The 17406-nt window shown below is 41.3% G+C and overlaps 1 protein-coding gene across 1 annotated transcript; it reads left to right on the top strand.

Annotated features, from left to right (window-relative positions):
• The first annotated feature begins 4615 nt into the window (after positions 1 to 4615).
• Positions 4616 to 7440, top strand: LOC115159481 (protein phosphatase 1 regulatory subunit 3C-B). Its single transcript, XM_029709238.1, has 3 exons — positions 4616 to 4915; positions 5613 to 5689; positions 5807 to 7440. The coding sequence occupies exons 2-3, from the start codon at positions 5676 to 5678 to the stop codon at positions 6813 to 6815; spliced, it is 1023 nt and encodes a 340-aa protein (XP_029565098.1). The 5' UTR covers positions 4616 to 4915; positions 5613 to 5675; the 3' UTR covers positions 6816 to 7440.
• Positions 7441 to 17406: the final 9966 nt, after the last annotated feature.

The following is a 17406-nucleotide window of genomic DNA, read 5'->3' as shown; positions in this document are numbered from 1 at the left end:
AGAGTGGCCAGACGGAAGCTACTCCTCAGTAAAAGGCACGACAGCCTACTTGGAGTTTGCCAAAAGGCACCTAAAGACTCTCAGACCATGAGAAACAAGATTCTCTGGTCTGATGAAACCAAGATTCAACTCTTTGGCCTGAATGCCGAGCATTACGTCTGGAGGAAACCTGGCACCATCCCTATGGTGAAGCATGGTGGTGGCAGCATCATGTTGTGGGGATGTTTTTCAGTGGAAGTAACTGGGAGACTAGTCAGGATGGAGGGAAAGATGAACGGAGCAAAGTACAGAGAGATCTGTTGAAAACCTGCTCAGGACCTGACTGGGGTAGAAGGTTCACCTTCCAACAGGACAACGATCCTAAGCACACAGCCAAGACAATGCAGGAGTGGCTTCTGGACAAGTCTTTGAATGTTCTTGAGTGGCCCAGCCAGAGCCCAGACTTGAACCTGATCGAACATCTCTGGAGAGACCTGAAAATAGCTGTGCAGCAACACTCCCCATCTAACCTGCCAGTAGCTTGTAGTGTCATACCCAAGAAGACTCAAGGCTGTAATCGCTGCCAAAGGTGCTTCAAAAAACTACTGAGTAAAGGGTCTGAATACTTATGTAAATGTGATATTTGTTCTTATTTTTAATAATTAGCAAACATTTCTACAAACCTATTTTTGTATTGTCATGATGGGGTATTGTGTGTAGATTGATGATGGGGGAAAAAAACTATTAAATCAATTTTAAAATAAGGCTGTAACTAGGGCTGCCAGGAACATGTGATACAGCTGCCTGGTGAAGCAAGTGCAACTGCTGCCCATTGGGAAGCAATAGTGGAAAGCACTTTGATACAACACCGTTGCACTGGTCATTCACACAAGCTTGTCGTTATGTTAGCTACAGTAATTGGAATTTCAATCAAATTTATTTATAAAGCCCTTTTTATATCACCATTTTACATCAACCAATGTCACAAAGTGCTGTACAGAAACATCTCAATCTAAAATCATGGGATTAATATGGAGTTGGTCCCCCCCCCTTTGTTATAACAGCCTCCATTCTTCTAGGACGGCTTTCCACTAGATGTTGGAACATTGCTGCGGGGACTTGCTTCCATTCAACTACAAGAGCATTAGTGAAGTCGGGCACTGATGTGGGACGATTAGATATTGCTAGCTGTTGTACATATGTATATTATGGGGTTTTATATAATCTATTTTACAAGTGTACTGAGAAGTGACTGATTCCAGCTGCATCAGAAACCAATAAAGTGTTGACTTCAACTTCTGGATCATGTCATTGTGAAATGTATTTGGATAAACTAGCTTCAATCTTACTTCTAAAACAAATCATGCAGGGAGCTGGTGTATCATTTAAACTTTAATTTGTTGGCAAGTAAACATGTTTTAATAAAACAGATTAGTCTGTCAATATAGCATATAAGTAGACATGGCTTGTATTCAAGACGGTTTATTTGCTCTGGAAATCTCTCATCAATCAGAAATATGTAGGGAGAAACACCCCAAATAGTGTCCAGCGGTGAAGTATCCCTTTAATTAACCAGCGCCATGCTGCTGTTGTTGCCAGCTAGCCAGCATAAACTAGCTACCTGGGAAGAGCATGGCTTATCAGGACAACTGACTGAACCGAATCCATTCAACTCCACTCGAGTCTCAGCTGCGCAACATACGTCATCAATTTGGGAACCAGGCGTGTCCATATAGCTGCTCCCATGTTCCCTGAAAACTGGAACATCCGGTTGTTGGGTATTTGGAACATACTAGACAAAGATGGATATACTGACAAGATACACTACATGACCAAATGTATGTGGACACCTGCTCATCGAACATCAATCAAATTTCAATCAAATTGATTTATAAATCAATTTTTACATCACCCTTTTTACATAAGCCAATATCACAAAGTGCTCTGCAGAAACATCTCATTCCAAAATCATGGGCATTAATATGGAGTTGCTCCCCCCCTTTGCTGCTATAACAACCTCCACTCTTCTGGGAAGACATTCCGCTAGATGTTGGAACATTGCTGTGGGAACTTGCTTCCATTCAGCTACAAGAGCATTAGTGAAGTTGGGCACTGATGTTGGGCGATTAGGCCTGGCTCGCTGTCGCGTTCGAATTCATCCCAACGGTGTTCGATGGGGTTGAGGTCGGGGTGCTGTGCAGGCCAGTAATGTTCTTCCACCCCGATCTCGACAAACCATTTCTGTCTGGATCTTGCTTTGTACACAGGGGCATTGTCATGCTGAAGCAGGGAAGAGCCTTCCCCAAACTGTTGCCATGAGGTTGGAGCCACAGAATCGTCTTGAATGTCATTGTATGTTGTAGCGTTAAGATTTCTCTTCACTGGAACTAAAAGGCCTAGTCCGAACCATGAAAAACAGCCCCAGACCATTGTTCCTCCCCCACCAAACTTTACAGTTGGCACTATGTTTTCGGGTAGGTAGCGTTCTTCTGGCATCCGGTGAAGTGTTATTCATCACTCCAGAGAACACATTTCTACTGCTCCAGAGTTCAACGGCAGCGAGCTTTACACCACCCCAGCAGAAGATTGGCATTGCGCATGATAATCCTAGGCTTGTGTGCGGCTGCTCGGCGATGGAAAACCCTTTCATGAAGTTCCCGACAAACAGTTACTGTGCTGATGTTGCTTCCAGAAGCAGTTCGGAACTCGATAGTGAGTGTTGCAACCGAGGACAGGCTATTTTACACGCTACGCGCTTCAGCACTCGGCAGTCCCGTTCTAGGAGCTTGTGTGGCCTACCACTTTGTGGCTGAACCGTTGTTGCTGCTAGATGTTTCCACTTCACAAGAACAGCACTTACAGTTCACCGGGACACTTCTAGCAAGGCAGAAATTTGACTAACTTACTTGTTGGAAAGGAGGCATCATATGATTGTGCCACGTTGAAAGTCTCTGAGCTATCCAGTGAGGCCATTCTACTGCCAATGTTTGTCAATGGAGATTGCATGGCTTCGTGCTCGATTTTATACACCTGTCAGCAAAGGGTGTGACTGAAATAGCCAAATCCACTAATTTGAAGGGGTTTCCATATACTTTTGTATATATAGTGTACATGTCTCTACGCCCCAAACAATGGGAGCCATTGTTCACAAAGCCGCACGGCAGGCTATCTAGCTCCCGACTATCCTTTATTTGGATTGGTGGATACATCTAATCATTGTAATCCTTTTTTAATATTCGATGAGTATTGTTGACATCAACCGCCTGTATTCAATGGAGAGAGATGCTATGCTACTAGCCTCATACCATGAATATGCATAGCCTTCTCGAGACAAAAGTGTTTTTTCTCAAAGTTGCCGGGATATCACGTGTCCTACTTTTATCAGTAAACACGTAACAATTTAAGCATTATGAAACGTCTAATAGATCAAGTAAACCTCACATAGCAAATAAGTCATAGATTTTTTTGCTGACCAAATTTGACACTTTCTCATTGACCTCCAAAAAAAAATCCTTGCTTGGTGGGCGAAATGTTGGGGTGCCCTTGTTGCTGGGGATTGGAAGTGTCCAGTGTAAGAGAGGCAGGTTGAAGTGGCCAGAGTCAGAGTATTGCAGAAGGTGAAGTATGCTGAGGCAGTATTGAAAGTAGAGGAGGATGGGTCAAGGGTGAGGGATCCAGAGAGGATCCCTGTGACTAGCAGATCTGTGCCAGCACAGAGGGCTAGGCCAACGAGTGATATATGCTTCAGTAAGGTTGGCTTCTTAGCGTTCATAGCAATGGTTATAAACTGTGCCGCAGAAATGGAACTTAATCATAAAAAATAGATGTAGGCAGCTGCAGAGAAGTATTTGGGTATACGAGATTTGACTTCAGAAGAGTTACAGGGTGTGTTGAGTGTTGGTGTCCGGTCCTCTCAAGCCATTGGCATGGTGCAGGAGCAGATAGGTTCAAAGTAGTGGAATGGGGTAGTGGATTTTTAATGAGTGTAGGGTTAGTTGGAACTGTGTTTTTTTTGTATCATTAATAAATAAATAAAAATGTGTGTGACTTTTTTCCATTTTGTATCACAAAGTATAATGGGTTTATATTATAGTCCAGTTGGGGGTGGTAATGCAACATATTGGATGCCAACTGCCATTAAACCTCAAAGAAGAAGAATGCCCCAGTATGTAGGGGATCTAGTTTCAGGCATTTCTTTTTGCCTGCTAGCTGCAACATGGACAGACATAACATAGTAAATGTAAATCTGTCATACTCCAATTGGTATGTATATATTTTTTGATGTTCATCATTCATTTCATATAATATGTTACAAATTACAATTTGTTGTGACTAAAGTTAACTAGGTGTCTAACGTTAGGGTTAATGTTAGAGTTAAGGGAAGGGTTAGCTAACACACTAAGTAGTAAAAACTTGTAAGTAGTTGCAAAATGTCTAATTAGCTCAAATGCTGCAGTTGTCCTTCATTAGATTCAATATGCTTGTTACACGTAATGTACGTTCACGTTATGTAACCATACCTAACATAACATATCAAATTGAATTTGATTGTCTCGGATTTACATGTAACCTACTATGTTACGTCTAGTCTATTAGACCAGTCTGCTACATTAGATTCAGTTGATCAAGCCACACTTCATTCATACAGGAGGCTCCGTTTGACGAAGGTGGAGACAGGAGACATTTGATTGGTTAAACCACACGGTTCACGTGAAGACACAACTGCTGGGGGCACGACTCACGAGTTGTATCTCATTAAATAAATAGCACTTGGCTGTCTTGAGAGAACATTCACATGAGGGGTGATACTGTAACAACGTTTAGAATGGAAACAACTGGGAGGTGATTTTTTCCGAAGCTATTCAACGTGTTTATTCTGTTCTTCAAGCTAATTACAGATATACTTTATCAGAGTGATTTTTGGAGTGAATATTCCGTAAGTAGCCTACGCTTATTCTTATTTTTTACGTTTATTTTTTGGCCATATTTTCACAAATTAGGGCTACTGTGTGTGTCCATGTGTTTAGTTTTTATAGCTCGTTAACTGGGTCGTTTTACGAAACGGTGGCTTTCCTGTCCCACAAGAAGTGTCTGACTGACAATGTTTTTTGTTTTATTTGAAGTGTTTTATGTTAAATTGCAAACAAGCGCATGGTGGGTGTGCATTCTAGCAATTTGGTAATTTCATGCAAGGTCATAAGATGTGTCAGTGGTTTTATAGTAAGGGAAAGGACATTTTAATTATAATTTATCAAATCACATGATTAAGTGATTTTAAAAAATAAAAAAAATTTATGGGTGCCATTTTAGCTAGGCATCTTGTCTGTAGATTTGTCACTTAGTCACTGGTGTTTAGTGTTACCTTCACTGATTTTACACATTTCTGTTTTTAAAGTAAATTATTACTAGTTCAAAACATTTTCTTAAATGTACATCTTGTCTTTGGTTTATATATGCAAATGTATGCAACATCCTGAACTTCCATAGTGTAGTTTGGGTTTTAATTATCTCAAATGTAATCTTGTATAATTGTCAGATGCTCATTCCAGTTATTTCTGTCTGTCCATGACATTAGGGTTTTAACAGTATCATTATAGATTGAGTATTACATTTTGTGTTTTTCTTGTTCACAGATATCATTCTGGTCTTTGCTAGAACAACTTTTAGCTCCGCTCCATACAACGTCCAGTCTGAGAATGAACTGTACACAGTAAGTGTTCACTAATCCTTTGGATCTCACCTAAAACATTTGTTGATGTTAGATATGTTTTGGGGGGGGGGAAATGCATCCCCATTTCTAACCAGAATTTTCTCCTTCCATCCTCAGAGTGCTTCATGTGTTTGGAGGCCACTCCATACCCCAGCAGTCTGCCATGCCAGTGGACCTTGCCATGCGACTGCGACTGTGCCTGAGCCAGAGCCTGCCCCTCTGTCACCTACAGGGGGTGTCCCCTCTGAAGGTCCTGAGACCTCACCTTCACACCAGAGACTACCGGTCTCCCAGCCTTCACACTGCGGCGCTGCAATCCTCATCTTCATCCTCCTCCTCCTCAGAGCGATCAGAGACCAAGAGCTGTGTGCGCAGGAGCAGTGCCAGCCCTAAGAAGAAGCGTGTAGTGTTTGCTGATACTAAGGGGTTGTCTCTCACTGAAGTGCGACTGTATATTCCAGACAACTTCTTTTCCACGGCCCAGAGGGCTGACTCCTCTACCTCCTCCTCCCCTGTCAGACCGCAGAGCCTGTTGCCGGGTCCTGCCAGTGGGAAGCAGCAGCTCTGGAGATTAAGTCTGGCCTTCCCCCAACCCATGGCAGACTTCAAGACCTTCCAAGCCCGCCTGCAGGAGGTCCTGGTGCAGCTGGAGAGCTGCAGTGTGACTGAGCGATCACTGAGTGGCACCGTGCGTGTGTGCAATGTCAGCTTAGAGAAGGCTGTGTATGTGCGAGTAACCTTTGACTCGTGGCGAAGCTACCAGGACATCCCCTGTTCCTACCTGCAACAGCGCTACGGGGGTGCTGAGACTGATGTGTTTGCCTTTGATGTCCCCCTCCCCCAAAACCTGGATCCCAGCGAGCGTCTGGAGTTCTGTGTGTTGTTCCGGCCAGGCAGCGGGACCACACTGCGTTGGGACAACAACGGGGGACAGAACTACTGTGTGTGTGTGGAGCCCGAGGGGGCTGGGTATAGTAAAGCCCCGGTACAGCGCCGCATCACCACTCCCCGCTCCCTCCAACGTCCCCCCTCATGGCCAAGGAGTGGAGGAACCAGCCTGAAGAGCCCCCTTTACCCTGGACTCTCCCACTCCTCAGAAGCCTTCATCAGCCAGAGTTCGGGGTGACTGGATAACTGTCACTTTCTGGTAGTGAACTGTCCCTAGTTTGGTCAGGAGCGAGCCAGCTTTGCCTTTTCTGATTCAGGTGTGGATCTAAGTAGCTGTCTCAACTTGCCAGCTGGACAATCTGTTGCTAAGAAAATGTGCAATGTTAAACCTGATTTTTAATCTTGATCGAGGAAGTGACTCATTGAATTGACTGTTTAAAATTGACTTGACCCCATCAGATGGTCGAGGTTAGGAGGACTACAATGTGTTCCTTTGTAGTGGCCCTTACGTCCACGGCTCATCTGGGCCCCAACTAATGTGAAATTGATTTGCACCTTTGTATTTCTTACAGAATATTGTCCTGTGTTACTATTTTTTATTTATTTTTTTAATCCATTTCAGTGGGTAAGTTTCCCAGTGCCAAGATCATAATATCTTATCTTATTATTTTAGTGTACCTAGGCTTCTGGGAAATGTCCAGATGTTTTTAGGTGTATATGGGGCACTAATTGTACAAACCCAATGCCCTCCCACTGAGGCTGGATGTTCTTTATAACTGCCATGCAGACTCCAACTTCAGCCACCTTAACTGGCCTTTGAACAAATGTAATGTGCTTTGATTTTATTAAACATTTGAAAATAACATTAAGTTCTCATTCTACTACTTGCACAGATCACTTGTGTCAATTGCTAAATTGTAATTACTTTGCCACTATGGCCTATTTATTGCCTTACCTCCTTTGCACACACTGTATACAGATTTTCTATTGTGTTATTGATTACGTTTTTTGTTTGTGTAGCTTTGCTTTATCTTGGCCAGGTCAGTTGTAAATGAGAACTTGTTCTCAACTGGCCTACCTGGTTAAATAAAGGTGAAGTAAATGCATTCTGAAACTTCATGGATAGCTAAACAGACACAACATACCACACTCCAGTTTCCTATACTAGTTATCAGAAGACATCTAAGCTAACCCCTACTATAAGGATGTATACCAAAATGAGCAACTCAAATGCACATTGACAAATGTGGATGGAATCTTGAACATTCTGTCTCATGAATGGAATGCAGTAGGAACAGGTTTTTGTCCAAAGCCGATGAACGGCAGCGATTAAAACTAATCAAGCTTTATTTTATTTATTACAAAAAACACAAGGGGTAAAATGAAAGTATTAGAACATGAAGGACAAACAATACAGCCTCAAGACGCTATCAAACATGTATCAGTCTTTCCGCAACAGAGCCATCCATGTGTGAGAGTGCGTGTGTATGATAGTGATAAAAATGTCAGTTTCCTTTTTCGTGATCACAATCTTGTGAAACCTGAAACCTCCAAGACCCCCCCCCCCCCCCCCCCCCAGTTCCCCAATAGCTGTCCCTCAACCATTCGAGACCCCTTCCACAGTCCCCCCCCGGAAGAAAAATAAATAAATAAAATTAATTCCATTCCCCACCCCCAAATGCACCAACAACCAAGAGAATGAACTAAAGAGAAAAAAGGAAAAGACAAAACAGCAAACAACAATGCAAACAAAACAAAGGACAACTGAAATCATAACAGCAATGCCAACTGTATATGTTTGTGTGCATGTCTGGCACTATTACATGTGTGTGTTCTTGTATGTGTTAATTGGAATGAGAGTGTGTGTATATGCATGTGTACAAACACCTGCACGGCATCAGCCTCAGGCAAACCGGCATTAGTTGTAAAAACACTGCCACTTAGTGTCATTCAAATGCACTTTTGTTTTATTTAGACTTTTTTTCCCCTTTATCTTTGACCATCATTCTCTCTCTCACACAGCAACTCCACTCCCCATTGTCTCCAATTCCACATACCAACCCTCAGCTTCCCTCAGCCCATCCCATCTATCTCTGCTGGCCACCCATTTCGTGTTTCTACGCAACACATATCTTTCAACTATGCTATGATGTTTAACGTACAATTTCAATCTATCTAATCGAATAGAATCTACAGATTGCGTGTTGAAGATAAATACTTTTACTAAGAGTATTAGTAATTGACTGACCCGGTCTCTCCAGATCTAACAGTACAATTTCTAGGGTCAATTTTAGATCAATGCTATGCATTTTCAGCCATTCCTGAACCTGAGACGAGAAACAGGCTACCTGAGGGCAATACCAAAAAAATGGTCTATTGATTCTGTATCCTCACAACTAAATCTGCAGAGCTTCGATGATTTTATGCCCCAAATATTCAACATTTTGTTGGTGGGAAGAATTCTATATAATTTTAGCTGAAAAGCACGAAGTCTTGAATCTTGCGTTGTTTTATATATCAACTCATACACCCTGTACCATGGAATCAGTACATCAAAAATCTCTTCCCAACTATTTTGCAATCTGTATGGCACGGTTGTCAACATCCTAACTTATCAAGCTTTTGAGTTGTGTCCATATTAGTATATAAGTCAGGTGTGCAGTTTGCGCATGCTTCCACTACCGAACACTATCTAAAGGCTTGTTATTGTGCTCTACATCAATAAGGCTCAGATTTCCCTGGGTGTCTTCCTATCTGCCACATCATGCATTCCAAACAGCCTAGCCTATGTCAATGGATGTTCTGGGTGGAGGAGTGATACAATGGCATGCCTCCACATGAGCCACCCTGACTGGCACGCCCAACTATCTGCAGTACTGTTGGGTAATGCTGTAGAGCCTCCGGCAACGTGAACATCAGCTCACTTGGGCGGTAGAAACAGCAAGTGGTTTGTTACCATGGCAGCATTGGAGCCTGTGTTTACATGCTAGGGTGGTGTCACCATGTGTTCGGAATAGGGAGCGATGTGAGTCTGCTGTCACTTGTTCTCTCTTACCCCTCTCTCCTCTAGGACTATAATGTCCTTGGACTAAAGATGTTGTGAATAGTTCCAGGTAGTTAGGTCAGCCTGAAACTAGTGTGTGCGTGTGAACACGGATCTCACATTGTATGGTCATCATGAAAGGTGATGCCATGTGTCATGACCCCTCCCCACAAAACATAAACATGATAGTTCTCTATTTCCAAATACAACTCAAAAGCCAGCATGGCATGTGTCCACTATTGTGTGTTCTGACCAACATGGACTTGGAGCATTTCATATTATTCTGTATGTAAATCCGAGACACTCTATTTAGTATGAAATATGTTTCGTATTGTATGTATTCATTTGTGGATATCCATCAGCCATTTTGTATGATGTTACAATTTTGCAAAACGTACAATATGTAATGACTTGGCGAAACGTACTATATGTTATGAATTTGCAAAATGTATGATATGTTACCAATTCTAGCTATCTGGCTAATGTTAACTTGGCTAGGGGTTAAGTTGAGGCGTTAGGTTAAATGGTTAGAGGAAGGGTTAGCTAAATGCAAAGTAACTAAAAGTAGTAAGTAGTTGAAAAGTTGCTAAAATGGTAAAGTTGTCCGTTGGCCTCCCGAGTGACACAGCGGTCTAAGGCACTGCATCGCAGGTTTGATCCCGGGCTGTGTCTGAGAGAACCAAGAGAGGGTACACAATTGGCCCAGTTGTCCGTGATGAGATTCGAACTTGTGTTATATTTGCTCGACCAATCACCCCACTTTAGATTTTGCCTTAAGGTAACCGTCGGTCTTATGTAACCAAACATAACATACAGCTATCAAACTAATTTGAGAGTCCTGAATTTACATTTACTGTGTTACGTCTGACGTCTGAGACCAGGCTGTTCTGGCAGGCTGGTACAGGTAGGCCTACATGTTGTGGAATGTTCCAAGTTCCAACCCCACAATGAAACGGCACATGCTGTTCCAAAAAACAGAAACACTACATATTACCCAATAATTAAGCCAAGTTAAAATGTCTGGACATGTGTAAAACTCTCCCAATGAAATGTCAGTCGGTGGTCTTTTTCTAAGATGCAGGCCAGTAATTTGCCGCCAACCAGTCTGCTTCTCAGTGCCATTCTGAAAACTCCCCTGTTGAGTCTAGTGTTGTCCCACCTGAATGCTACTAACATTTATGAACCACTCGCTAAACAGAGGGTTTATGTTGCTGTGTGAAGTTTTTTTGTCGCTTATTGCTGCCGCTCTTCACCATGACAAGAGGAAGAGGGGGAACGCTCTTTTGTCTGTGAGCTCTTTTGTCAGCAGCACACCTGAGATGGGCCTGAGCAGACAAACAGAGAACTGGTCACATTGCGTTCCACAGTTTGGCAGGTGTTCAAATATGTTGTGCATATTCCTCTCAAAGTGCATGACTTGTCACTAGTAGGACATATGAAAACATTGGTTCCCTCTACTGGGGGTTTGAATGTTGGCCTGCAGAGTAAAATAGTTTGAATTATAATCTCTTTGCCTCCCTCTTTCTTTACTTCCATAGTGGACAGTTATCCAAATAGAGAGACAGTGACACTAGTGCGAGTTTCTCAATCTTTATTAAGTTTCATCTGTTACTTAGTTTATCATCCACACAATCTGAAATATAAATAAATCCAAGAGTATAGTAGAACGAAGTGTGTTACTGGCTGGTAGGTCGTGAGTTACTGGCTGGTAGGAGCGAGTTACTGGCTGGTAGGTCACAACCAGATATAGGACACAACAGGCAACATCAATAACTGACAACCAAATAGATTCAACTCAAAAGTCATGACTTGAAAAGATAAGGTGGTTTTAGCGGGGGAAAGCAATTGAACAAGGAGCTACCTGGAGCACTGAAGGAGCAATGGTGGAAAAAGTGCTAAATTGTCATACTTGAGTAAAAGTAAAGATACCAGAAAATGACTCTAGTGAAAGTCACCCAGTAAAATACTACTTGAGTAAAAGTCTAAAAGTATTTGGTTTTAAATATACTTAAGTATCAAAAGTAAATGGAATTGCTAAAATGTACTTACTGTAGGTATCAAAAGTAAAAGTAAACCATTTAAAATTCCTTATATTAAGCAAACCTGTATTTAAAAATGTTTTACGGATAGCCAGGGGCACACTACAACACTCAGACATAATTTACAAATTAAGCATGTGTGTTTAGTGAGTCTGCCAGATCAGAGGCAGTAGGGATGATCAAGGATGTTCTCTTGATAAGTGTTTGAATTGGACCATTTTCCTGTCAAAATGTAACGAGTACTTTTGGGTGTCAGGGAAAATGTATGGATTAAAAAGTACATACTTTTTTTTAGGAATGTAGTGAAGTAAAAATTGGCAAAAATATATATAGTAAAGTATAGATACCCCAAAAAACTACTTTAGTATTACTTTAAAGTATTTTCACTTAAGTAATTTACACCACTGTGAAGGAGCTATCTGAACTATGTTGTGTGATGGCTGCAGGTCTATCCAGCAGAAGCAGGGTCCTCTGTGGGCCTTATCTCCTGTCACACTCACAGATGAACTTCTCACCACCGTCATTGTTGCCTGAGGATGTGAGAGAAAGGACAATAAGGAGGGTAGAGAAAGAGAGTGACATGGAAAGAGCAAGGTAAAGAGTGTGATGAATACCATGAGCAGTACTATAAATAATGCAGTACATCGCTAATCATTGTTGTGTATTGTGTATGAGGTGAGAGGGAAGGGGACTCTTTGGAGCAACAACTGACCTTTCTGAGGCTCTGGTCACAGTCATGGGCATAGGACTCGGTGTAAGGATTGTCAACGATGGCCCAACATTCATTGTGCTGCATGGTATCATTGTACTGTAGCACTTGCCATGGACCTCACAGCACCCGTTGGATGATACCATAGAACACACTAACTCTGAGACAATATCAGAATAACACACACTGGCAATACTTTGGTCAGTACTTTGGTGGCAGCGATAAGTAACAAAGAAACAACACTTTAAAGCAAAACCTTCATTAATGTCAAGTCAACATAGATTAATTAGTGGTTGGTATAGAATGTGTGTGGACTGGAATGGTTTTAACCCTATTGCCATATTCCCAACCCATGTCCCTTGACCCTTAACCTCTGACCTGTCCAGATCGTCCACAGGGGACCAGAGCCTCACTTGCCACAGTAGCATCCGTAGTCAGTGTAGTCCAAGATGGCCAACTATCAGGCATGGTGCAGGGGATCATGTCTCTGAACTGACACAGGGCCCTGTCGTTAAGGTTGGTTCCCTGGGCTGTAAGAAAGATGATAAAGGATGTGTCAGATCAGATTAATATAAATATTAAGATTTGACCCCTTTACTTGTTTTCTTCATCCATTGAATACATTTGACATATTCACAAATATTGGATAATGCTAACGAGGATGATGATAATGATCGAGACTTACGCATGACAAAATTCAATTGAAACTGTTGCAGGTAAACTTGCCCGATTATAATTACATCGTATGAAGCTGCTAGTCAACAACAGAGAAGCCCAAAGCCACAAGGAAAACTGCTTGGGGGGTGTTCATGTTGTCAGCCAATGAGAAGTGAAGTTCTGGACCTACAGTAAATCTCTGAAATAGGGTCTACTTATATTACTTGTAACTCAGCGACCTTGAGGCGCTTTCCAAGACAAACCAGTAGTAAACATTGTGGCAGATACTGTTTACAGGAGAACATGCAGCCCCTCTTTCCAGACACATATGGTCATGTCTGAGATTGAGATTTTAGTCATTTAGCAGACGCTCTTATGCAGAGCGATTGGGGTTAAGTGCCTTGCTTCAAGCCACACCTGAGATCACAGGAGAACATACAGTCCAGTCCAGACAGACACAACTGAGCTTGTCTTGTCTCAAATAAGATAAAAGAAATGACAGCCCATCATTACTTTAAGATATGAAGGTCAGTCAATCCGGAAAATTTCAAGAACTTTGAAAGTTTCTTCAAGTGCAGTCACAAAAACCATCAAGCGCTATGATGAAATTGGCTCTCATGAGGACCGCCACAGGAAAGGAAGACCCAGAGTTACCTCTGCTGTAGAGGATAAGTTAATTAGAGTTAACTCCACCTCAGATTGCAGCCCAAATAAATTAGAGAGAGTTCAAGTAACAGACACATCTCAACATCAACTGTTTAGAGGAAACTGTGTGAATCAGGCCTCCATGGTCAAATTGCTGCAAAGAAACCAATACTGAAGGACACAAATAAGAAGAAGAGACTTTCTTGGGCCAAGAAACACAAGCAATGGACATTAGACCGATGGAAATCTGCAAAACACCAGTTTTAATGTCAACAGTGAAGAGTTCCTCTGTCCAGTGTCTGTGTTCTTTTCTTTTTGCTGGCCAGTCTGAGATATGGCTTTTTCTTTGCAACTCTGCCTAGAAGGCCAGCATCCCAGAGTCGCCTCTTCACTGTTGACGTTGACACTGATGTTTTGCGGGATCTATTTAATGAAGCTGCCAGTTGAGGACTTGTAAGCCGTCTGTTTCTCAAACTAGACACTCTAATGTACTTGTCCTCCTGCTCAGTTGTGCACCGGGGCCTCACACTCCTCTTTCTATTCTGGTTAGAGCCAGTTTGCACTGTTCTGTGAAGGGAGTAGTACACAGCGTTGTACGAGATCTTCAGTTTCTTGGCAATTTCTCGCATGGAATAGCCATCATTTCACAGAACAAGAATAGACTGACAAGTTTCAGAAGAAAGTTCTTTGTTTCTGGCCATTTTGAGCCTGTAATCGAACGCAAAAATGCTGATGCTCCAGATACTCAACTAGTCTAAAGAAGGCCAGTTTTATTGCTTCTTTAATCAGTACAACAGCTTTCAGCTGTGCTAACATATTTGCAAAAGGGTTTTCTAATGATCAGTTACCCTTTTAAAATTATAAACTTGGATTAGCTAACACAACGTGCCATTGGAACACAGGTGTAATGGTTGCTGATAATGGGCCTCTGTACTCCTATGTAGATATCCATGAAAAATCATCAGTTTCCAGCTACAATAGTCATTTACAACATTAACAATGTCTACACTGTATTTCTGATCAATTTGATGTTATTTTAATGGACCAAAAATGTCCATTAAAATTGAATTTTTTTTAAAACAAGGACATTTCTAAGTGACCCCAAACTTTTGAATGGTAGTGTGTATATAATGTTGAAGTCGGAAGTTTACATAACCTTAGCCAAATATATTTAAACTCAGTTTTTCACAATTACTGACATTTAATCCTAGCAAAAATCCCCTGGTCTTAGGTCTGTTAGGTCAGTTAGGATCACCACTTTAAGAATTTAAGAATGTGAAATGTCAGAATAATAGTAGAGAGAATGATTTATTTCAGCTTTAATTTATTTTATTTTCTTTATTCATTTTTATTACATACACTCAATTAGTATTTGGTAGCATTGCCTTTAAATTGTTGAACTTGGGTCAAATGTTTCGGGTAGCCTTCCACAAGCTTCCCACAATAAGTTTGGTGACTTTTGGCCCATTCCTCCTGACAGAGCTGGACTCAGGTTGTAGGCCTCCTTCCTCGCACACGCTTTTTCAGTTCTGCCCACAAATGTTCTATAGGGTTGAGGTCAGGGCTTTGTGATGGCCACTCCAAAACCTTGACTTTGTTGTCCTTAAGCCATTTTGCCACAACTTTGGAAGTATGTTTGGGGTCATTGTCCATTTGGAAGACCCATTTGTGACCAAGCTTTAACTTCCTGACTGATGTCTTGAGATGTTGCTTCAATATATCCACATAATGTTCCTCCCCTCATGATGCCATCTATTTTCTGAAGTGCACCACCCCCGTGCTTCATGGTTAGGGTGGTGTTCTTCGGCTTGCAAACCTCACACTTTTTCCTCCAAACATAACAATGGTCATTATGGCCAAACAGTTCTATTTTTGTTTCATCAGACCAGAGGACATTTCTCCAAAAAGTACGATCTTTGTCCCCATGTGCAGTTGCAAACCAGTCTGGCTTTTTTATGGCTGGTTTGGAGCAGTGGCTTCTTTCAGGTTTTGTCAATATAGGACTCGTTTTACTGTGGATGTAGATACTTTTGTACCTGTTTCCTCCAGCATCTTCACAAGGTCCTTCGCTGTTGCTCTGGGATTGATTTGCACTTTTCACACCAAAGTACGTTCATCTCTAGGAGACAGAACGCGTCTCCTTCCTGAGCTGTATGATGGCTGCATGGTCCCTTGGTGTTTATAATTGCATAATATTGTTTGTACAGATGAACGTGGTACCTTCAGGCGTTTGGAAATTGCTCCCAAGGATGAACCAGACTTGTGGAGGTCTACAATTGTTTTTCTGAGGTCTTGGCTGATTTCTTTTGATTTTCCCATGATGTCAAGCAAAGAGGCACTGAGTTTGAAGGTAGGCCTTGAAATACATCCACAGGTACACCTCCAATTGACTCAAATTATGCCAATTAGTCTATCAGAAACTTCTAAAGCCATGACATAATTTTCTGGAATTTCCAAGCTGTTTAAAGGCACAGTCAACTTAGTGTATGTAAACTTCTGACCCACTGGAATTGTGATACAGTGAATTATAAGTGAAGTAATCTGTCTGTAAACAATTGTTGGAAAAATTACTTGTGTCATGCACAAAGTAGATGTCCTAACCGATTTGCCAAAACTATAGTTTGTTAACAAGAAATTTGTGTAGTGGTTGAAAAACTAGTTTTAATGACTCCAACCTAAGTGTATGTAAACTTCTGACTTCAACTGTATATATATATATATATATATATATATATATATATATATATATACACACACACACACACTCTTTGGACTCCGACATTGCTCATCCTAATATTTCTTAATTCCATTATTTTACTTTTTAGATTACTGTGTATTGTTAGATTTTTCTGCACAGTTGGAGCTAGGAACACAAGTATTTCGCTACACCCGCAATAACATCTGCTAAATATGTGTATGCGACCAATCAAATTTGATTGGATTGATATACATTTATTTGAAAAGTACTGTACGAGATAAAGTAGTGAATTTATAGTGTCCCAGACACTCTGACTCAGGCAGATGTGTTCCCAGAATAGCTTTGAGATAACATGGCATGACACAACGAACAGACACACTACTAGATAAGAAGACGAGGTAACATTGTTGAATTTCCACCAATTGGGTGAGTGGTTGGAAACATATGACAACTTTCATTGCAATTGAGCTCAGGGCAAACCAGAGTCACATTACTAGTTGACCAAATGCTTTGTGTTTTTTTTTTTAAGTTGATGCGACAATACATCAAAATCACACACATTTATACTCATGTAGATTAAACATATATGTTGTGGTTGTATGGGGAAAGACATGGTGAGAAATATGTGTCTGAAAATTGGGGCTGTGTGTACTCCTGCAATCACTCTCTTCAAGGTCTCTATCCTTTTCACCCCAAAACATGTCCAGGAAAGAAATGTCCATATTGCATTGGGGAAGATTTTTTTGTTCCTGACATATTGCTGTCTTCACACTTTTAGAATACCATCTGGCATCTCAACAAAATGTTACCTATTACTTGAACATGAAAGAATACTAATATAACACTTCAATAGATTCACAATATTTGGTTCAACGAATACTGTGGAAATCAAATCAAACAAAGGGGTGGATACATTTTGATTAGATCTTCCATATGTGACACTCAAATTGATAGTCAAGGGGCTATGCCCATCTACAAGAGTTGTATTCCTATCCATACTGGTAAACCCTTTATTTCAGAGATACCACACAATAAGAA

The sequence above is a fragment of the Salmo trutta genome, chromosome 23 (assembly GCF_901001165.1).
Source record: "Salmo trutta chromosome 23, fSalTru1.1, whole genome shotgun sequence".
Classification (NCBI taxonomy): Eukaryota; Metazoa; Chordata; class Actinopteri; order Salmoniformes; family Salmonidae; genus Salmo; species Salmo trutta.
The sequence above is the reverse complement of the archived record's forward strand: the minus strand, read 5'-3'. Positions and strand labels throughout refer to the sequence as shown.